Here is a 17,491-nt window from a genome sequence, read left to right as displayed (position 1 = left end):
ACATCCACAAAAAGGAAAAGGGTTTTGAGCAAATCATCGATACACATAGTTATATACGAACAAGTAAACCTGCAAATTTGTGTCTCAACCCCATTAACTCAGTTGGTAAAGCGCCGCACTTTGGTACAATTTCATGTTTTCAAAAGCGCTCGATAGTAAGCATATATGCTAACTATCGAGTTTTTACGGTATTGAATTTAACATTTTACGGAACAAAATTTTACAAACAAAATGTCCCAGGGTAAATGCCAACAGCCATCAAGAGGAACAACACGCTTGGTTTTTAATGTTAAGATGTCGTCGTGTAGCATATATTTAGAGGCGGGTGGTTACAGAAGCACTGAAATTACTTTTTTTTTTCTTTCACAATCACTTACTCGCGCAAAAAATATAAATCGTAATTTTTAATATCAGAATGTACAAGATGATGTAAATTTAGATGGGAAAGGTAAAAAAACAACATCATGAGCACCAGAAAAATTCCCCCATAACACTCCCATTCTCTTCTGGCGCAAATAGTGAACGCAATATAATATAAAGGAAGTAATTTATACTAACAAATATTTTTATTATTTATTTATCAGCAATGGAGTGGGTTTTTGAGAATGCAATAAGACCTGCTGTTTGTTCAATGTCGCTTGGTGGACCAGCTTCACATCAGGTCAAGGGTGATGCTGTTCGAAAGCTCGTCAATTCTGGAATTGTCGTTAGTGTAGCGGGAGGGAATGATAACACATACGCATGTGACTTATCACCAGCAAACGCACCTGAGGTGAGTAAAATAACCAAAAAAATAAATTGAAACAATCTTTTTTTCTTGTCACATTACACTATATATGTTGCCAATACTTTTCGCAGTGGCTGACCAATCGCGTAAAAAAGAACGAGCTCACGCCTGCTACGGCGCATGTGATGATGACGTGATTCAATTAGCCAATTGACCTTTTCAGTAAATCCCATAAGCCTTTGCGAGTACACCTGAGATGTCGTCATTTGACGTCACGCCGACATGCAATGCGCAGTAACGATGTTCGCTAAATGATGTGCGCATCGGCGTGACGCGTACTGACGTCAAATGACGGCATCTCAGGTGTACTCGCAAAGGCTTATGGGATTTACCGAAAAGGTCAATAAGAACCCGACTTCATGTTTACGCCATAAACTGCGCCACATCGAGCTGTGCGAAAGATCTTTACAATATATTTAGTAAAATGATTTAATAACTAGATATTTTCTTCAATTTTGGGTTACATTGAATAAAATTGACTATAACATTAGATATAATTGTTGTTATTTTTTAGAAATATTAACATTAGTGGTGTATCATGAGCCACGTGGTAGATCTTGAGTTTTCACAGAGTAGCTTATAAGAAGTTATTGTAGTGTAACAAATGTTGGAATTTATACACCGGTAGAACAGCGACTTATATTTTCCCGCTGCCAAGGATATACCGTAAACGTTCGCCTAATGGCGCACCTGGGCTCCTTTGACTTGGGGTAAAATTTCATGTAAAAATAGAGAGCTCTCTCTCTGTAAAAAAATCCCAACAAGAATTGACTCGAGGCCAAAATCACCTTTTACCCGAACTCACACGAATGCACAACACACATACACTGTTTGATTAAGCTAACAAAATCTAAGTCTTTAATTGAAAGTAATGTATGATTGGTACAATATATGACAACAAAATGCACATATAAAATAATCACACAATCACAATAATGTTTTAAGTTATTGGTACTTAGCCAGCATTCTTCTTCTTGAAGATAACAGAGTTCTTGCAATGTTCTGGACGGATGATGTATATATCCTTAATCACTTGTCCTGCGAAAATCAGCGAAGTCCATTGTACACTTGCATTTATAAATCCTTGCGTATAAAATCCTCATACGAAAAAAATGCTACTTTCTCCCAAGTACTAAACTCCTTGCGTCGTTCTCCAAACACGTTTACAACTCCTTGCGCAGTTCTCCAAATATTAAACTCCTTGCGCCGTTCTCCAATACTAAACTCCTTGCGTAGTTATCCAAATCTCTTTACTCCTTGCACAGTTCTCCTACTTGACAGATTTTAGAAGCTTTGAATCAGTAATCAGCATGACGACGAAGATCACAATAAATCCCTCCTTTTTGGGATGTCTCCACACTATCTTCTCCGTTCAGCGGCTAAATATTTAAATATAGCACCTTCACTATAATTCCAATGCTGATTCAATATTCAACTTTGTGAATATTTTGCTGCACCATACACACACAGCTTACTGCTTCATAATAATTAAATGTCTGTGTAATATACATGTTGACATTTGCTTTTATAGTAACCAAAACCCACAGCTATTAATAGCCACTCTGTCATATTACAACACTTCCTGTGGGTAATTCCCAAATCTTATCCATTTCACAATCCAAGGGATTTTCCAAGATTATTAATAAAATGAATCTTCTAGAGATGAAGAGGGGGTTTCCCCCAAACAATCTAAGATTAGATATGATTCCATTTTTGTATCACTTGATGAATAAAAGGGAATTCCCCTAAACATGCCATAACACACACACTCTTGCATGATTGCTTCCAAGGTTTTCCCCTTGTCTCATATTTCTCATGACATACTTTCAACTTGTAAACAAAGCTAAATAATTAAATTAAATTACTCAGGGCAAAGCACACATGAGTGACCGCCTTCACGGTTAGGCCATCAGAAGCCGTTGACGCTATCAACAGGTCACTAGTACTATTGTTTTCTGTTTTGTATTGTGACATTAAGCTACATTACGACGTCCCTGAAGCTATGATTACTAGTGTCACCGTGGTCACCCCAAGTGGATGGAAACATCTAATAACCAACGTAAGGAACAAATGGTGTTTTGCAGGGTAATGTAATGTTTATATCATCATGACATTATCTTTGTTTATGAGATACCATTCAGGCAATATCTGCATAACACAGGGTGTGTACTTCAAATCGCCTCGCTTCCTCCAGGGGTATAAAATATACCCCGTCGCAGTGTCATCAAATTCAGCGTTTTTAAAACTCACTGCATGTAGTATATTTGTCTCGCGTATGCGAATTCAGATGGAAAGACCAAGTAAAACATGCCATAGGGATGCCGCAACAGTCCAATGCTATATGAACAGCACCGGGGAACAGCAGACACCAGTTAGACCGGTGTGCAGGAAGATGACTCGTAGGTGAGCGAAGGGAGATACCGTCCTGTGCGTTGAAGTCTAGAAAGATTACAATCTTAAGCCGGCACCTGAAGTGTATTGTAGTACAGTCAGTCCAGCGCTGGACATCTGAAACGACGCAAAACATCCTTTGGTTGTTCTTCATTAATCGGAACACCACTGGAGAACCAATCATTACCACATTGAAGCTGTTTATTAAGACAACTTGTTTCACAGTGACTGTTTTTGGATCATCTCAAGGGATATGAAAGAAATACATAAACGTAATGTAGCTTTAATAATGTCGCAATGATCACGGAGTGCCTTTAGATCTAGAGCATGCGCGTATTTTTTTGTTTTCCAGCCCCCCGGGGTAAAAGCAGGGGGCGGCCAAAATGAAGGGGCGGCGGAAGAAGAAGGGGCGGCAAAAACAGGGCGGCAAAAACGAAGGGGCGGCAAAAAGAATTAGCAAATAAAAAAGGGTGGACAATTACTATACATGTAAATGTGGTGCTTTTAGGGCGCTTGCGCCTGAAACCTTTTTTTTTTTTTTTGCTCTTTAATTTTTTAAACGACCGAGAAAAAATTGGGTCAACCTTTTCGGGCTGTTGAGGAAGGGGCGGCAAAATTGAATTTTCTTCAGCCCCCGGGGTTGGGGCGCCCACGGTACGCCACTGTAGAGCGTCATCATTCCTATACCTTCGTTTCAGAAATTGCCATGATAGTAGGGTGAATCCACTACTTCTTAGTAGGATGAATCCGCTACGCATGGCGATTGTGTTCGAGATAGGCCGAGCGACTCAGGTTAAGCACACCACCAAAGGAAATAAATACCTGAATACAAAACCCACCCAAGTCCATGGAAAGTGATTTTAAGAAACCTAAAAAAGCATATGTGTATCATACATGGTGGGTATACATACATGCTGGATTTCACAGCGCTCAATAGACGCACGTAGAGGGTGGATTTGGGTTCAACTTTTATACATCATGATATGCCTATGTATATGCTAAGCAACAATGGCCTTGGTAGGTTTTTGTATTCATGTATTCAAATATTAGCCACCCTTTGAAAGGGTTATCCAGCAAATTATCTACATAAACAAACAAATAAACAGAGAAACAAACAAGAGCAGGTCTATGTGTACGGACAAAATGTTTATAATAAATAGAGAACGAAAGACTAAAGTTGAATAATTGTCATCATTTTCAAGGCAATAACCGTTGGCTCGACCACAATTGACGATGAAAGATCCGACTTTTCCAATTACGGCCGCTGCTTGGATATTTTTGCACCTGGAAGTCAAATACTCAGTGCAGGGTATACTGCTGACAACGCAAGTCTGATTACTTCAGGAACTTCAATGGCGTGCCCTCATCTATCAGGTAAACCTTTTTTTAATGAAAAATTATTGTGCTCAATTACTATTAGTAATTATGCATATTGCTCGTATAATCGTACTAATCACGGCGTGTCCGTCCGTCCGCGCGCGTCGCGTGCGCGTGAAGAGCGCTATCGCGGAGTATCAGCGGGCGTGTGCGCGGAGTATCAACGGGCGTGTTCGCGGAGTACCGACGGGCGCAGTGCCTGCATCGGAAAGCATTAGGCCTACAGTGTGACTAGCAGGTGCTTATAGGTGGTCTATTTTCAACATATATTTCAATACGGAACGCGTGCATAGGCCTATTTTAGCAGAACATGACTATTTCAGGAGTTTAAAAGGTCAGGTAACTTGACCGGGGTAACTTGATCGCTGACCAAAGATTCTTCTTTCTGCGCAGGTTTGGGTATAGTGGGCAATTAGATATAGGCCTATTACGAGAACTGCCCAATCCGAGAACCGCGAAATCTAGTTATATATAACACCAAGTTCATCATTTTCACCTATGTTTTCCGAGTTGCTTCGTCTACTGAAGGTAAAACATTTTGAGCGTGTATATAGCTAGTGAGTCAGCTATCCGTGATTTAGCGTATAAGCCGGTACTGCGAAATTAAAGGATATTACGGTATGATCTTTCCGTATACGCCGTAGAAGTGACGTAGTTAATCGGATTAACTACCATAGCAATAGATGAATACAATTTTGACTATACCGCCCTGCACTACAACGTTACGCGGTACCGATGCATTGAACCATAGATGTCAAAGAAAGACTGGTCACTCGCACCTGTAAGATAAGTATCTTTAAAAAGAGCGGTATTGTTCTCAATCTATGTGTGCTGACCTACACAGGTGATTAGTGTAATGCTTGTAGTGCGGAGCGATCTATTCAAAAATTGTATTCATCTATTGCTATGGTAGTTAATCCGATTATGACGTCACTTCTACGGCGTATACAGCCACTATAAACACGCTCACAGATACTAGTATTACTAGTGACATTTTGCTGCCTTAGAAACAATAAATAAATGCCTTTATTTTACCATCTGAAAATTGATATAATCATGATCTAAGGATTCAACAGTTACGCTCGTATACGCTGGCGAAGTTACGTAATAATCGGATTAACTACCATAGAAATAGGTCAAAACAATTTTTGAATAATTATACCGCGCTGCACTGATACCAAGGGGGTGACACTAAATTCACGGTTGTTCTATTAGCAACGCAAAATCTATGAAAAATTCAGCTGGTTTACTAGCTAGAAAGTGAGGCCAGTTATCGATCCGTTATAGCTCGTTATGAATAATTCATGTTCGACCCCTTGGATCATGTTAATTGAGTTTGGCAAATAACAACGTTGTTAGTTTTGCGAACTTTGCCTGTTCAATGAGAGTATAGCGCGCCCCCAATACATCTGGGCACAAACCAGGCGAAAACGATCCAGTTTAATGAAATGGCGGACGGGTATTCCCATCAGGCACCAGTGATATGTTTTTCAAAGAAAGTCTACTAATTTAATATGAAATGACATTTTGCAATAGCAAAGTCAAAATTAGGACTTGCTGTCAATAATATGAAGGAAATATGTGACAGAGGCAAGGTGTGAAATACAAGTAGTATTTAAGTTATAATAATCTTTGATACCTGACCTGACCTTCCATCATGGCGCCCTATTCGTCTTATGTATTTCTATTATGCTCTCAAGTAAAATAAAATACCAATCTGCACTGAGCAGACATAATGTTACTTGGCTCCCAGCATGAATTATTGATTTTATACGGAGGTAAAGAAATGCACAGTGTATGTGCAAGCCGTACAACAAAGGCAACAATACTCCAAATATTTACGGTAAATCTGAATAGTGGTCACATGTTGACATATCATGTGGTCGGGAAATCACGTGGCAACATTTTAAGATTTCAGGATTGTTTACTAGTTAATTGCCATTTGTACTCTTTATTATTTATCTTTGTTAATTAACATAATATTTTAAATGCTGATAAATCGTGGTTGGCTGCCCATGATATCTGGTAAATTCAATGTTTTATGAATATAATTCTACCACGCAGAGGGGGTCACGCAGCAGAATTTCACATCACCTGACTTAGCTAGATTTCGAAGCTCTGCTGTTCAAATTCATGTAAATTTCAAAGTTTATACATTTAATATATTTAATATGATACTAATTTTTTGTTATAACCAACTGGTACACGAAATATACTAGCTTATTACCTATACAGAAAGGTGATTATCAGCCTTCACTCAGCAAATTGACATGCCCGGCATATGCAGCCATTCTCCGTCTGGATAACATGACTGTCGCCCTCAATACGTCTGGGCACAAATTTAAATAACAATACGCTATTTACATATCAATGCGGCCTCATGCTAATTAAAGCTGCCCCATCCAGGAGTTCATCTATGCTGATACGTTCACGCGGTACCTCTTCATTGAACCATATCACGCTGATTACTTGCACCTGTAAGATTTAGCATCTTTGAAAATATCAAATTGTATTCAATCTATGATTGCAGACATACACAGGTGATGAGTGTAACCTGCTTGTAGTACAGCGCGATATGTTCAAAATTGTTTTCACCTATTGCTATGGTAATTATAATATAATAATAATAATAATAATATCTTTATTTATACACGGTAAAACATGTTCAATATAAAAGTCATTGTTCTTCCACATGTCCGTGGCATATACACATTAAAGTAACAGAATTATAAATTAGTACGTACAATTATTAAAACATTATTAAAACAATAGTCAGTATTATGAAAGCATAAGAACATATAATATTGTTAACATTTTTAAAAACCAGTAAAACTCATTTCAGTATGACTTCAAAATCTAAGAAAACAGGCAAGAAGACAAATATAATCACCAGAATAAAATAAAAGTTCTTCACCTTATATTGCAGCATATATATCTGACTACCACTTACACATTCACCAAGTTCACACTCGCACTTCAAACGCCTATACACACCCCAACTCCAGCACACCCATAAATACCACACATCCACCCCATCACACACTCCACACACCACTTGCACCCACATCCTACTCCCCTAGCTACGTAATTAATCAATTAATCTGATTAATTACGTAACTTCGCCAGCGTATAGCCCCCTTCTTCGATATAAATCCTATTTTAAACGCCTATAGAACTAGCCAAGATAAACAAAGTTTCTAATTGTTTTTGTGCTGGGCCCAGCAGGGCCCAGCACTTATTGTTTGATTTCAGTTTTCTGTTGTTTCTATTAGTAATTCATTTAAGAAAACCGAAACTTGTAAAAATATTGCAAAAAAATTATCAAAATGGTTATGACAGACAGAAATACTAAAATTGGCCTGTGCAGATATCAGAAATATTGTGTTGATTTTGCATTTTAAGGTAACATAGGTATATGTTTTAGGAAAATAATATTTCTGAATCTAGACTAGGAAGTTTTGATGGTTCTCTTCACTAGCACACTGAGCTTGGCAGGCTATGGGTTCTATGGGCAGACACAAAGGATTCCATACATGTTCAGTATCTGTGTTGTATGGTCTGTATCTCTGCATCTGGTGATAGCTACCTGCTGAGTAGTGACCAATGAATACACATGTTCCTTGACCTTAATCTGTTCATGTTCTATCATAGTGGTCTGTCTGTGTCTGGTATCATACAATATGTGTTGGATAATTTTCAACTTCATGTAAACATGTTTGACCATGCAACATGCAGCATAGGTATTTGAGGGAAGACCCGTATTAAATAAATAAACAAGATCACTGAATATTGGAAATATAAATGGAAGATGGTGATCAAAAGCTATTGATGCACACATATTTTGGGGCTATTTTTATGGTGACACAAATGTCAAAACTAGAATGAAGCATTAGGGCATACGTAATGATTGGATTTTGTTACTATGAATATTATCAATAAACATTCACTTATTGGCTTTAAATGTGCTATTTTGGGGTTCAGTTTGTGTAGGCCTGTAATATATACTGGTACTTTTCAAAAATAACATTTCTCGAAATTTTACTTGTTACTTTGTATGCTTAAATCCTCAAAAAACAAAAAGAGCTTTGAATTAATCTATACTATTTAAGGTGCAAATGTCGGTTCCAACTCATGCCATCCAAAGCTGGTGATAATAATATTTGAGTAGGGGGACAACATGTGAGTGGAGAGGTCATTGTTGATTTAGAATAAGCGATGGGGAAATTGCTCTCCTTTGTAATAGTGATAATAATCTCTATGTAAGGGAGCATCAAGTGAGTGAAAATGTTTTGAGATCATAGGTCATCTAGGGATCAAATTTTAAAATTGTTCGTATTGGGCTTTAAGTAATGAATGTAAACCTGAGGAGGAGTAGGCCTAACAACATAAAGAGCATAAAAGTATAAGAATTGGAATGGAACTGATGTAAGGAATCCAACTGAATCATCAGTATCTGGGAAAAAGTGCCTGGTTTTGAGGTTTGAACCAACCGAATATTTGCACTTCAAATAATTTTGACCTTTTTTTTATAAAAAAGAAATATAAAGTTACCCATTGTGAACAACCATGTCCCAGCACATCCCTTTTTAAAGGGATTTTTATTATTGTTAGGAGCCGCGGCAATACTTCTTGGAATTAATAATACGTTGACACCTTATGACGTCAGTGACATGCTTATTAGAAGTTCTACTCTTTACAAGGTTAAAGATGCTCAGCCGCTATCACCTAACCGTCTGCTTTACATAGGGGGTAAGTCATTAAATTGTAATAAAACAAGATAATGGGACATTCCAGTTAAACAGTTAAAATTCATACGGAAGACAATGCCCTTAATCTTCCACACAGGGAATGAGAATTTCAAATAGGGTTATCAACAGAGTGACTCCGTTTGAAATCTACACACACTGTGTGGGAGATTAAGGTCATGCCTTCGAGAAGGCGTGTAGCCTATCAACTAGAATAGCCCACGATCATGACGATGACTGAAATAATAAATGTCAACATTTCGTCAACAGAATGTTAATTTATTCATTATTTTAGCAGTATCCTGACCCATATAGCGTAATTGTAGAATCTGGTACACTCATACACCCTGTGAAAGCTAATTTCCACAAGGGCAGTTCTAAAAAAAATATGGGCTAAACCATCAAATTGAAGCAGAAAATTGAGTATAAAATTGTTGAAAGTAAAGGTAACGGACCATTGATCTTGAATTATATTTTTTTCCCAAATTGTCAGTGTCGAGATGGGTGCTCCAAGTAATGTGTTTCAGTTTGTGTACTTTGTACTTGTGTTCCTGGTTTTTTTAAATACTTTTTATACTTTTTATATAGTATAGTTTGTTTTCTGAATAAAATACACAATGAAACAATAAACAACACTAAATATAGTAAACTAATAATTGTTGTTTCAGTGGATACATGTATGACTCGATGTAATTCCTCTATGGATGTTAACCGGACTTGCCAGTGCGATGCTGAATGTTCCGATCGTGATGATTGCTGTCAAGATTACCCAAACCTCTGCTGGAATAATGGTATGATCCGTATCGTAGTATTTATCGGTTTGAAGAATGAATGTCTTATATTATATAGTTTTCCTTCACAAAATGATTTAATCCAATACAAACATTGCATAACTGTTTTTGAAAATATATACCAATGAATATAAAGGGTTCACAAAAAATAACTCCCCCCTTAAAATTACAAGACATTTCTTTGCATAACTTGACATACATTTCGTTGATTTGAAAAATCTAAAAACCTGTGAATAAATGAATCATTTTCCTACCCTCCCAAAGTTCTTTCCTTAAAAAATCTTTTTGTTTTGACCAAAAATAATCACATTTTCCAAAAATGATGCTTTCAGAAAAAGTTGCATTTTTCCACATCCTATACATTTAATGTACAAAAACATTTTCGATATCAATGTTTTGATTGATTTCATGGTGCTTTTGTTTTCTTTAATTTTTATGTATACGATTACCCAGTCACCCATGCAATCATCTTGCAGTATAAAACAATGACTAATTGACATGTACGGGGTTTTTCTAGAAGATTTTATTGAGCCGGTGTTTCAAAAATGGTAAAATTAATTTAGGAGTTACAAAACATTTCTTTGCATAACTTAACACTCATTTTGTTGATTTGAAAAATTTAAAAACCTGTGAATAGAGGCATCTCTTTGCTACCCTACCAAAGTTTTCCCTTCTCAAAATCTTTTTGTTTTGGTCAAAAATAATCACATTTTTCAAAAATGATGCTTTAAAAAAACTTGCGCTTTTCAACATCCCATACATGTAATGTACAAAACTTTCTCGGTATCAATGTTACGATTGATTTAATTGGTTTTTTTCCTTCACCTTTTTGTCTCTGAACTCTTAGCCACCCATGCACCCATCACGTAGTGCAAAATAATGATTTGTTGAAGCTAATTTTGACATAAATGAGGATGTTAAAAAGTGCAACTTTTTCTGAAAGCATCATTTTTAGAAAACGTGATTATTTTTGGCCAAAACAAAAAGATTTTCAGACGAAAGAACGTTGAGAGGGTAGAAAAATAATTCCTTTATTCACAGGTTTTTAAATTTTTCAAATCCACGAAATGTATGTCAAGTTATGGAAAAAAATGTTTTGTAATTTCAGGGGGGGAGTTATTTTGTGTGAACCCTTTATTTCAAAAATTAATTGTAAATAAGTTGATTAATACTTTGCTGCGTTTAAGGGATCTGGAATGAGCGTTTTGAGCGTTTCGACAGTATTTTTTGTGGGACATGAGAGCACATCAGACATATCGAATTGCATTCTGAATACGAAGAAAGTATTTCTGATATCAAATAATTTTCATTTTTTGAAATTCACGATGTAATACAAATTTTATGACAAATTATTAAAATTTGACATTTTTCACATTTTAATATATAACAGTCCTTGAAGTAAATTTTATCAATCTAATGACATATTCGTAAAGTGTATGTAGCTGGGAGGAAAAGCCGAAAATCAATTGAAAATTTTGACCTTTCATATTGAAGATATGGATTTTTTCCCAAAGAGACCTAATTTTTTTCGGTGTTTTGGGAAACAAAATCATATCTTCAATACGAAAGGTCAAAATTTTCAATTGATCGTCGGCTTTTCATCCCACCTACATACACTTGAAGTATAAATCATCAGATTTATTAAGTTTACTTCGAGTACTGTTAAAAATCAAAAATATCATTTTTAATCATTTGCCATAAAATGTGTATTACATTGCGAATTTCAAAAAATCAAAATTATTTGATATCAGAAGGACATTCTTCGTATTCAGAATGCAATTCGATATGTCTGATGTGCTCTAATGTCCCACAATAAATACTGTCCAAACGTTCATACCCCACCCCTTAAGCGCGACAACGATTATCATGAAACACCGCATTAGCCGCCATCCGCCATTTATTATTTAGCCATGCAAGCCAAAATAATGATCCCGTTTGGAATGAGAATGAACCAGAGTACCTGCAGATACAAATAGGCTACATAAATATGCACTAGCTAGCGCGCATGGGGTTCGCACCATGGACCTCAGATGATGGACCTCAGATGTAAAGTAACGAAATACAACTTCGTTAACGTGACTAGTCTCCATCGCCAAAATGACATGGAAATTCAATCATTCATGACTGATTTCCCCCTAACAGGGGCTAATGGCATTGGCGGTGAATCTCGGGAAGTAAGCTCTTTCAGGGGGTACTACGCCCCTGGCCAATTTTGTGCCTATTTGTGAATTTTAACACATTGGTGACAAGTAAGATATGTATATTGTAGGGGCAAGGACTACAACTACTGCACTGGAAATTCAGCAACTCAAGGCAAGTAGTTATTGTTTTATTGATCAAATATTGGTTTTCCCTAATTTTTGACTGTAACTCCACAACTGTTGTCTGCGCTGAAATAAAACTTCCAGTGCAGTAGTTGTAGTCCTTGCCCCTATCATATACATATCTTACTTGTCATCAATGCACTATAAATTTTGAGAAAAATGCAAAATGTAGTACCCCCTTAATGAAACTTTAGAGGAATTTTCCATAATGGCGGGAACCCCAAAACAACCATCCCCTATTCCCATTTTCGAGACACCGGTTATACCTACACTACCCGATTCCTTTTGCTGCCGGCCCCATAGGTACACCTCTGGGTGCGGCAACAATAGGAATCTGCTAGTGTATATGGGACGTGTCATGTCAAAAGGAGACACTTTTGGGCAGGATCGTAAATGGAGAAATAGCCAAAATCTACTCATGGGGTTATTTTTTCACAATTTGGGTTTGTTGCGAATTTGTGATGTTATTAGTGTTAAAAATATTGTCTGATAGTTTCAGACTGGAATATAACTGGCATCTGGCATGTTTTGAGATATTTTTAAGGTAATTCCTACTCTAAACATTGTCAATAATATTTTTAAAGGCCGATATCTCAATTGCCAATAACTTACGAACTCAATATCTTCGCTTAGGAATGTCCGATTTCATCGGGTAAAACGGCGTTGTGCAGCAAAATATCTCTAGCCTATATTTAAGATATATGTAAAAACCTCAAAATTGTTAACCTGCCCAAAAGTGTCTCCTTTTGATATGCCACGTCACACATAGTTTTATTGCAATAAAGGACTTTTTATATACTTAGGTTGGTGTTTAATAATGTTAAAATAGGTTTGAGAATGTGTTGGAAATCAGTAGCCAAAGTTTTGTGGATGATGATGTTGGAACTTTATATATCCAACCACAATTGGACATGAACATTTACAGGTAACACAACTTCTAAGTTCCCCCTAATACTTTTGAAAATAAGTCGAAAAATATTTTACGAAATGTAAAAATGTAAAAAGATATGTATAGCCCTGTTTGTTTTACCCCTGTGAACCAATTTATAGCGTCACACATCATTGCGTTCAGTCACAATGATCAATTATGTAAGAAAAGAGGCCGTTTTAAAAGTTGCACCTGAGCCCATAGCAGTCAGGTTCTCTGTATTTAGGGATTCAATCATGTGTCACCGTTGTTCATCACCGATTAACAACGGTGCGTCTGCGTCGTTTGCGTGGTTTACTTCGCGAGGACAGCTTTAGCTGCCCTCGCGAAATAAACCACGCAGACTACGCAGACGCATCGTTGTTACTCGATGATGAACAACGGTGAAACATGATCGAATCCCTTTCAACAACGAAAACAAGCTAAAGATCGTCTAATTCACACGATTATTTCATGAGGAATGACCAGTTTAGTCACTAAACACAAGAAGATCGATGCTTTCCTGATGATAGCAGCAAAAGAACTACAGAATAAAAGAGCAGTATTTAGCCGCTTCCTCCAAAATAATGAAAACAACATGTAGCGCACACAAGTTCCAAGTATGGCAAATTTCTGACGCGTATCGCGTATACGCGCTTCCAATAACTTGCGTTCGCGTATACGCTACTGGCAAATTGTGGATTCATCACGGATTAACAACGATTGGTGCCTGTAAAAAGGTATAGGAAAAATTGTTGAACAAACACATGAATAGGCCTGGCCTGCTGAATTGTTTGAGAGTTGACTCTTATGGACTCAAATGCAACTTTTAACACAGTTTGGTCTCTTTTTTTTTTACATAAAGAATCATTGTGACTGAACGCAATGACGTGTGACGCTATAATTTGTTCCATAGGTGTAAAACAAATAAGGCTACACATGTCTTCTTACAAGTTTGCATTTTGTCAAATATTTTTCGATTTATTAAAAAAAGTATTTAGGGGAACTTACAACTTGTGCTATGGGCTCAGGTGCAACTTTTAAAACGGCCTCTTTTCTTAAATAATTAACCATTGTGACTGAACGCAATGATGTGTGACGCTATAAATTGGTCCACATGGGTAAAACAAACAGGGCTATACATATCTTTTTAAAATTTTACATTTTATAAAATATTTTTCGACTTATTATAAAAAGTATTAGGGGGAACTTAGAAGTTGTGTTACCTGTATATTGTTGAAGACCGAATCAAAAAAACTAGTTTGCGTCTGATGTCAGGGCAACGGCGCCCTATGATTGGTTGCAGACCTGCGCAGTGCGACATTTTTAGTCTGGTTGACAGGACGTCAGACGCAAAATAATCTTTTTCCCCTTCAATTATAGTTGCCATTGTTAATACATACTGTAATTAAATATTGTTTTATGTGTTGTACTTTCTTTTGATTCACGTATGACAGAACCAACATGCATAAACCGATGTGGTGATTATAACAACGAGTCATATCCTTGCCAATGCGACGAAAACTGTTGGTCACGAATGGATTGCTGCCATGACTACGCTACGCTATGTCGACGTATGTTTAAGTCTTAAGGGGATACTACACCCCTGGCCAAGTTTGTGCCTATTTTTGCATTTTTCTCAAAAATTATAGCACATTGGTGACAAGTAAAATGAGTATATTATAGGGGCAAGGACTACAATAACTGCACTGAAAATTCATAACTCAAGTCAAGTAGTTATTGATTTATTGATCAAATATTGGTTTTCCCTCATTTTTGACTGTAACTCCACAAACTGTTGTCTGTGCTAAAATAAAATTTCCAGTGCAGTAGTTGTAGTCCTTGCCCCTATAATATACATATCTTACTTGTCACCAATACGCTATAATTTTTGAGAAAAATGCAAAAATAGGCACAAAATTTGGCAGGGGTGTAGTACCCCCTTAACAGGTGAAAGAGACCCGTGTCTTTCACGGGTCTGTTTGGCTTTATCCAAGAAGAGTAAATCCATTACAGGGGTCAGATATGAAAAATGAGTGGATTACTATAAAATGCATCTCAAGCTATCCACCCTGTCACAAGGATTAAAAATGTATAGTTTGAGTTATCTACGACTCACTTACCGTTCGAAAGGTGTCAAATGTCAAAAGTCAATCACGCAGGGTCAAATTTTGAGAATGTTCAGATTTCTTTCAAAATAGGCTCAAATTGTTCTTATATTTGGTTACCTAGATACAAGACAAACTAGGTTAATGACCACACTTTTGACTTTAATTCGGTAAAGAGAACACGGTAGACAGTGTAAACTAGACTTGTTTTAATCATTGTGGCAAGAGGAACAATTTCGATCATTTTGAAAGAAATCGGAGCATTTTAAAACTTTGACCCTGTGTGATTGACCTTTGACACCTTTTTGTCGTGTATCTCTGTAATTGGTAATCATTTAAATTATAATTTGGTCCCACGTTCAAATTGTTATTATTATTATTATTATTATTATTATTATTATTATTGTTATTATTATTACTTTTTTAAACAGCAACCCATTTACCATGCGATAGAACGATGTCGCACACGGGACCTGTTTACTCTACACATTACCCCGACAACTATTTGAACGATCAGACATGCCGTACAGTTATCATAAATTCTTATGAGTATTCCGATCCAGATACATATGTAGACATGTATCTTACCACCAGCGATTTTAATTTAGAAGATTCTAGCAACTGCACCCACGATAGTGTAACCATATTCGACGGCGATGACGATAACAGTACACTGATTGGAAAATTTTGCGGAACAAGTTATCCTTTGTTTGTAAGGGCAAGCGGACCATACATGACGCTGATTTTGACACCGATTCCGCGGTTGCTAGCTCAGGATTCAAAATTGACATGCAATTGCGGCTAGGTAAGCACAAGTAATTACCTAGCAAGGCCATGAAAAATAAAAAGGCTTGTCTCAATAACATTTGGTAAAAACGGTGTACCCTGTGCATTTTTTTGCGTTTTGCCTGATTTTTTAATTGCATTGTGACCTACTTTGTTGGGGGGGTTTTCTTTTTTTTTTTTTTAAATGCTGCGTGACGAACTCTAGGCGGGTCTTTGAGACACACCTTTTATAAACAGGAATTTTGAGAAACGTTCTGGTTATATTAGCTATATCTCATTGGTTAAATCGGAAACATTATCAACATACCATCAAGATTTGCCTAATGTGTGCATTTGGGTTCTAGTCTTTTAGACACAAACTAAAAGTGCCCTCCCGTAAAAAAATACAAAAAAACAAACAAACAAAAAACCTTGATACTTTTGGGATTTCAGAGGAGGGAGCTATTTGTACGTGAAGGAAAAGGAGCATATGTGCGCCATTAGGCGAATCTTTACGGTATTATGCAAGACGTAATTCGATGTGTTTATATTCTTCCTAGATCATTCCAATCGCAAACAACTGGCAATTTTATCACCTATTCTAACCATGCTTATGCTAATTCTCAAATTTTGTTAAATATGATTTTTGTTTCCAGAGTGCTCAGGTCCTATTTCGCTCATAGCTCCCGGAAATATATCTTCAAGTAACTTTCCTTCGAACTATGACACCTCTCGAATATGTTTTACAACGCTGACGGCAGCACCTGGGGAACAGGTAGCAATTAAGTTCTCTGTTTTCCACACTCACATTACGGACATCTTGTATTTTTTCGACGGCAATCTTGCAATTAATACTGACCTTATCGTCAAAACCTCGGGTGACCACACATTATTTTCACCGCTTAAATCCAGCGGTGAGCATCTGCTACTCGTGTTTATTTCCAGTCGTTATTACACGGAACAAGGATACCAAGCAGAATTTATCTCTGTAAAATGTAAGTAGACAATCGAGATATAAACGGGTTGGACTGATATTAGCAGTGGCGTAGCCAGGACCTTTACAGAGCAATTTTATAGGTGGAAAAAGTTGACGAAAATTGTCAAAATGTTATCTACAAAGTCGTAAATTACATGACAGCTAGACTGAGCTAGCCCAAATCATCACGGCCCTACTTGTTCCTTCCTTACTAATCATACATGGTGGATGATAATGAGTGAGAATCGAGGACTGGATGATTTACCTTAGCACCGATTCTGAAGGGTATTTCCCTCGGGTAAATGGCGACGATCGATTCG

At 37.0% G+C, this 17,491-nt stretch overlaps 1 protein-coding gene across 1 annotated transcript in view; it reads left to right on the top strand.

Annotated features, from left to right (window-relative positions):
* Positions 1 to 17,491, top strand: part of LOC140139966 (extracellular serine proteinase-like) — a 36,642-nt gene that overhangs the window by 11,815 nt on the left and 7,336 nt on the right. The window contains exons 6-12 of the mRNA XM_072161772.1: positions 585 to 772; positions 4,381 to 4,552; positions 9,167 to 9,304; positions 9,969 to 10,091; positions 14,780 to 14,896; positions 15,862 to 16,235; positions 16,852 to 17,190. Coding sequence (XP_072017873.1) covers positions 585 to 772; positions 4,381 to 4,552; positions 9,167 to 9,304; positions 9,969 to 10,091; positions 14,780 to 14,896; positions 15,862 to 16,235 — 1,112 coding nt within the window. The 3' untranslated portion in view covers positions 16,852 to 17,190. The remainder of the gene's footprint in view (positions 1 to 584; positions 773 to 4,380; positions 4,553 to 9,166; positions 9,305 to 9,968; positions 10,092 to 14,779; positions 14,897 to 15,861; positions 16,236 to 16,851; positions 17,191 to 17,491) is intronic.

This window comes from Amphiura filiformis, chromosome 18 (genome assembly GCF_039555335.1).
Source record: "Amphiura filiformis chromosome 18, Afil_fr2py, whole genome shotgun sequence".
NCBI lineage: Eukaryota > Metazoa > Echinodermata > Ophiuroidea > Amphilepidida > Amphiuridae > Amphiura > Amphiura filiformis.
Note: the sequence above shows the minus strand (reverse complement) of the source record. Positions and strands in the feature narration are given on the sequence as shown.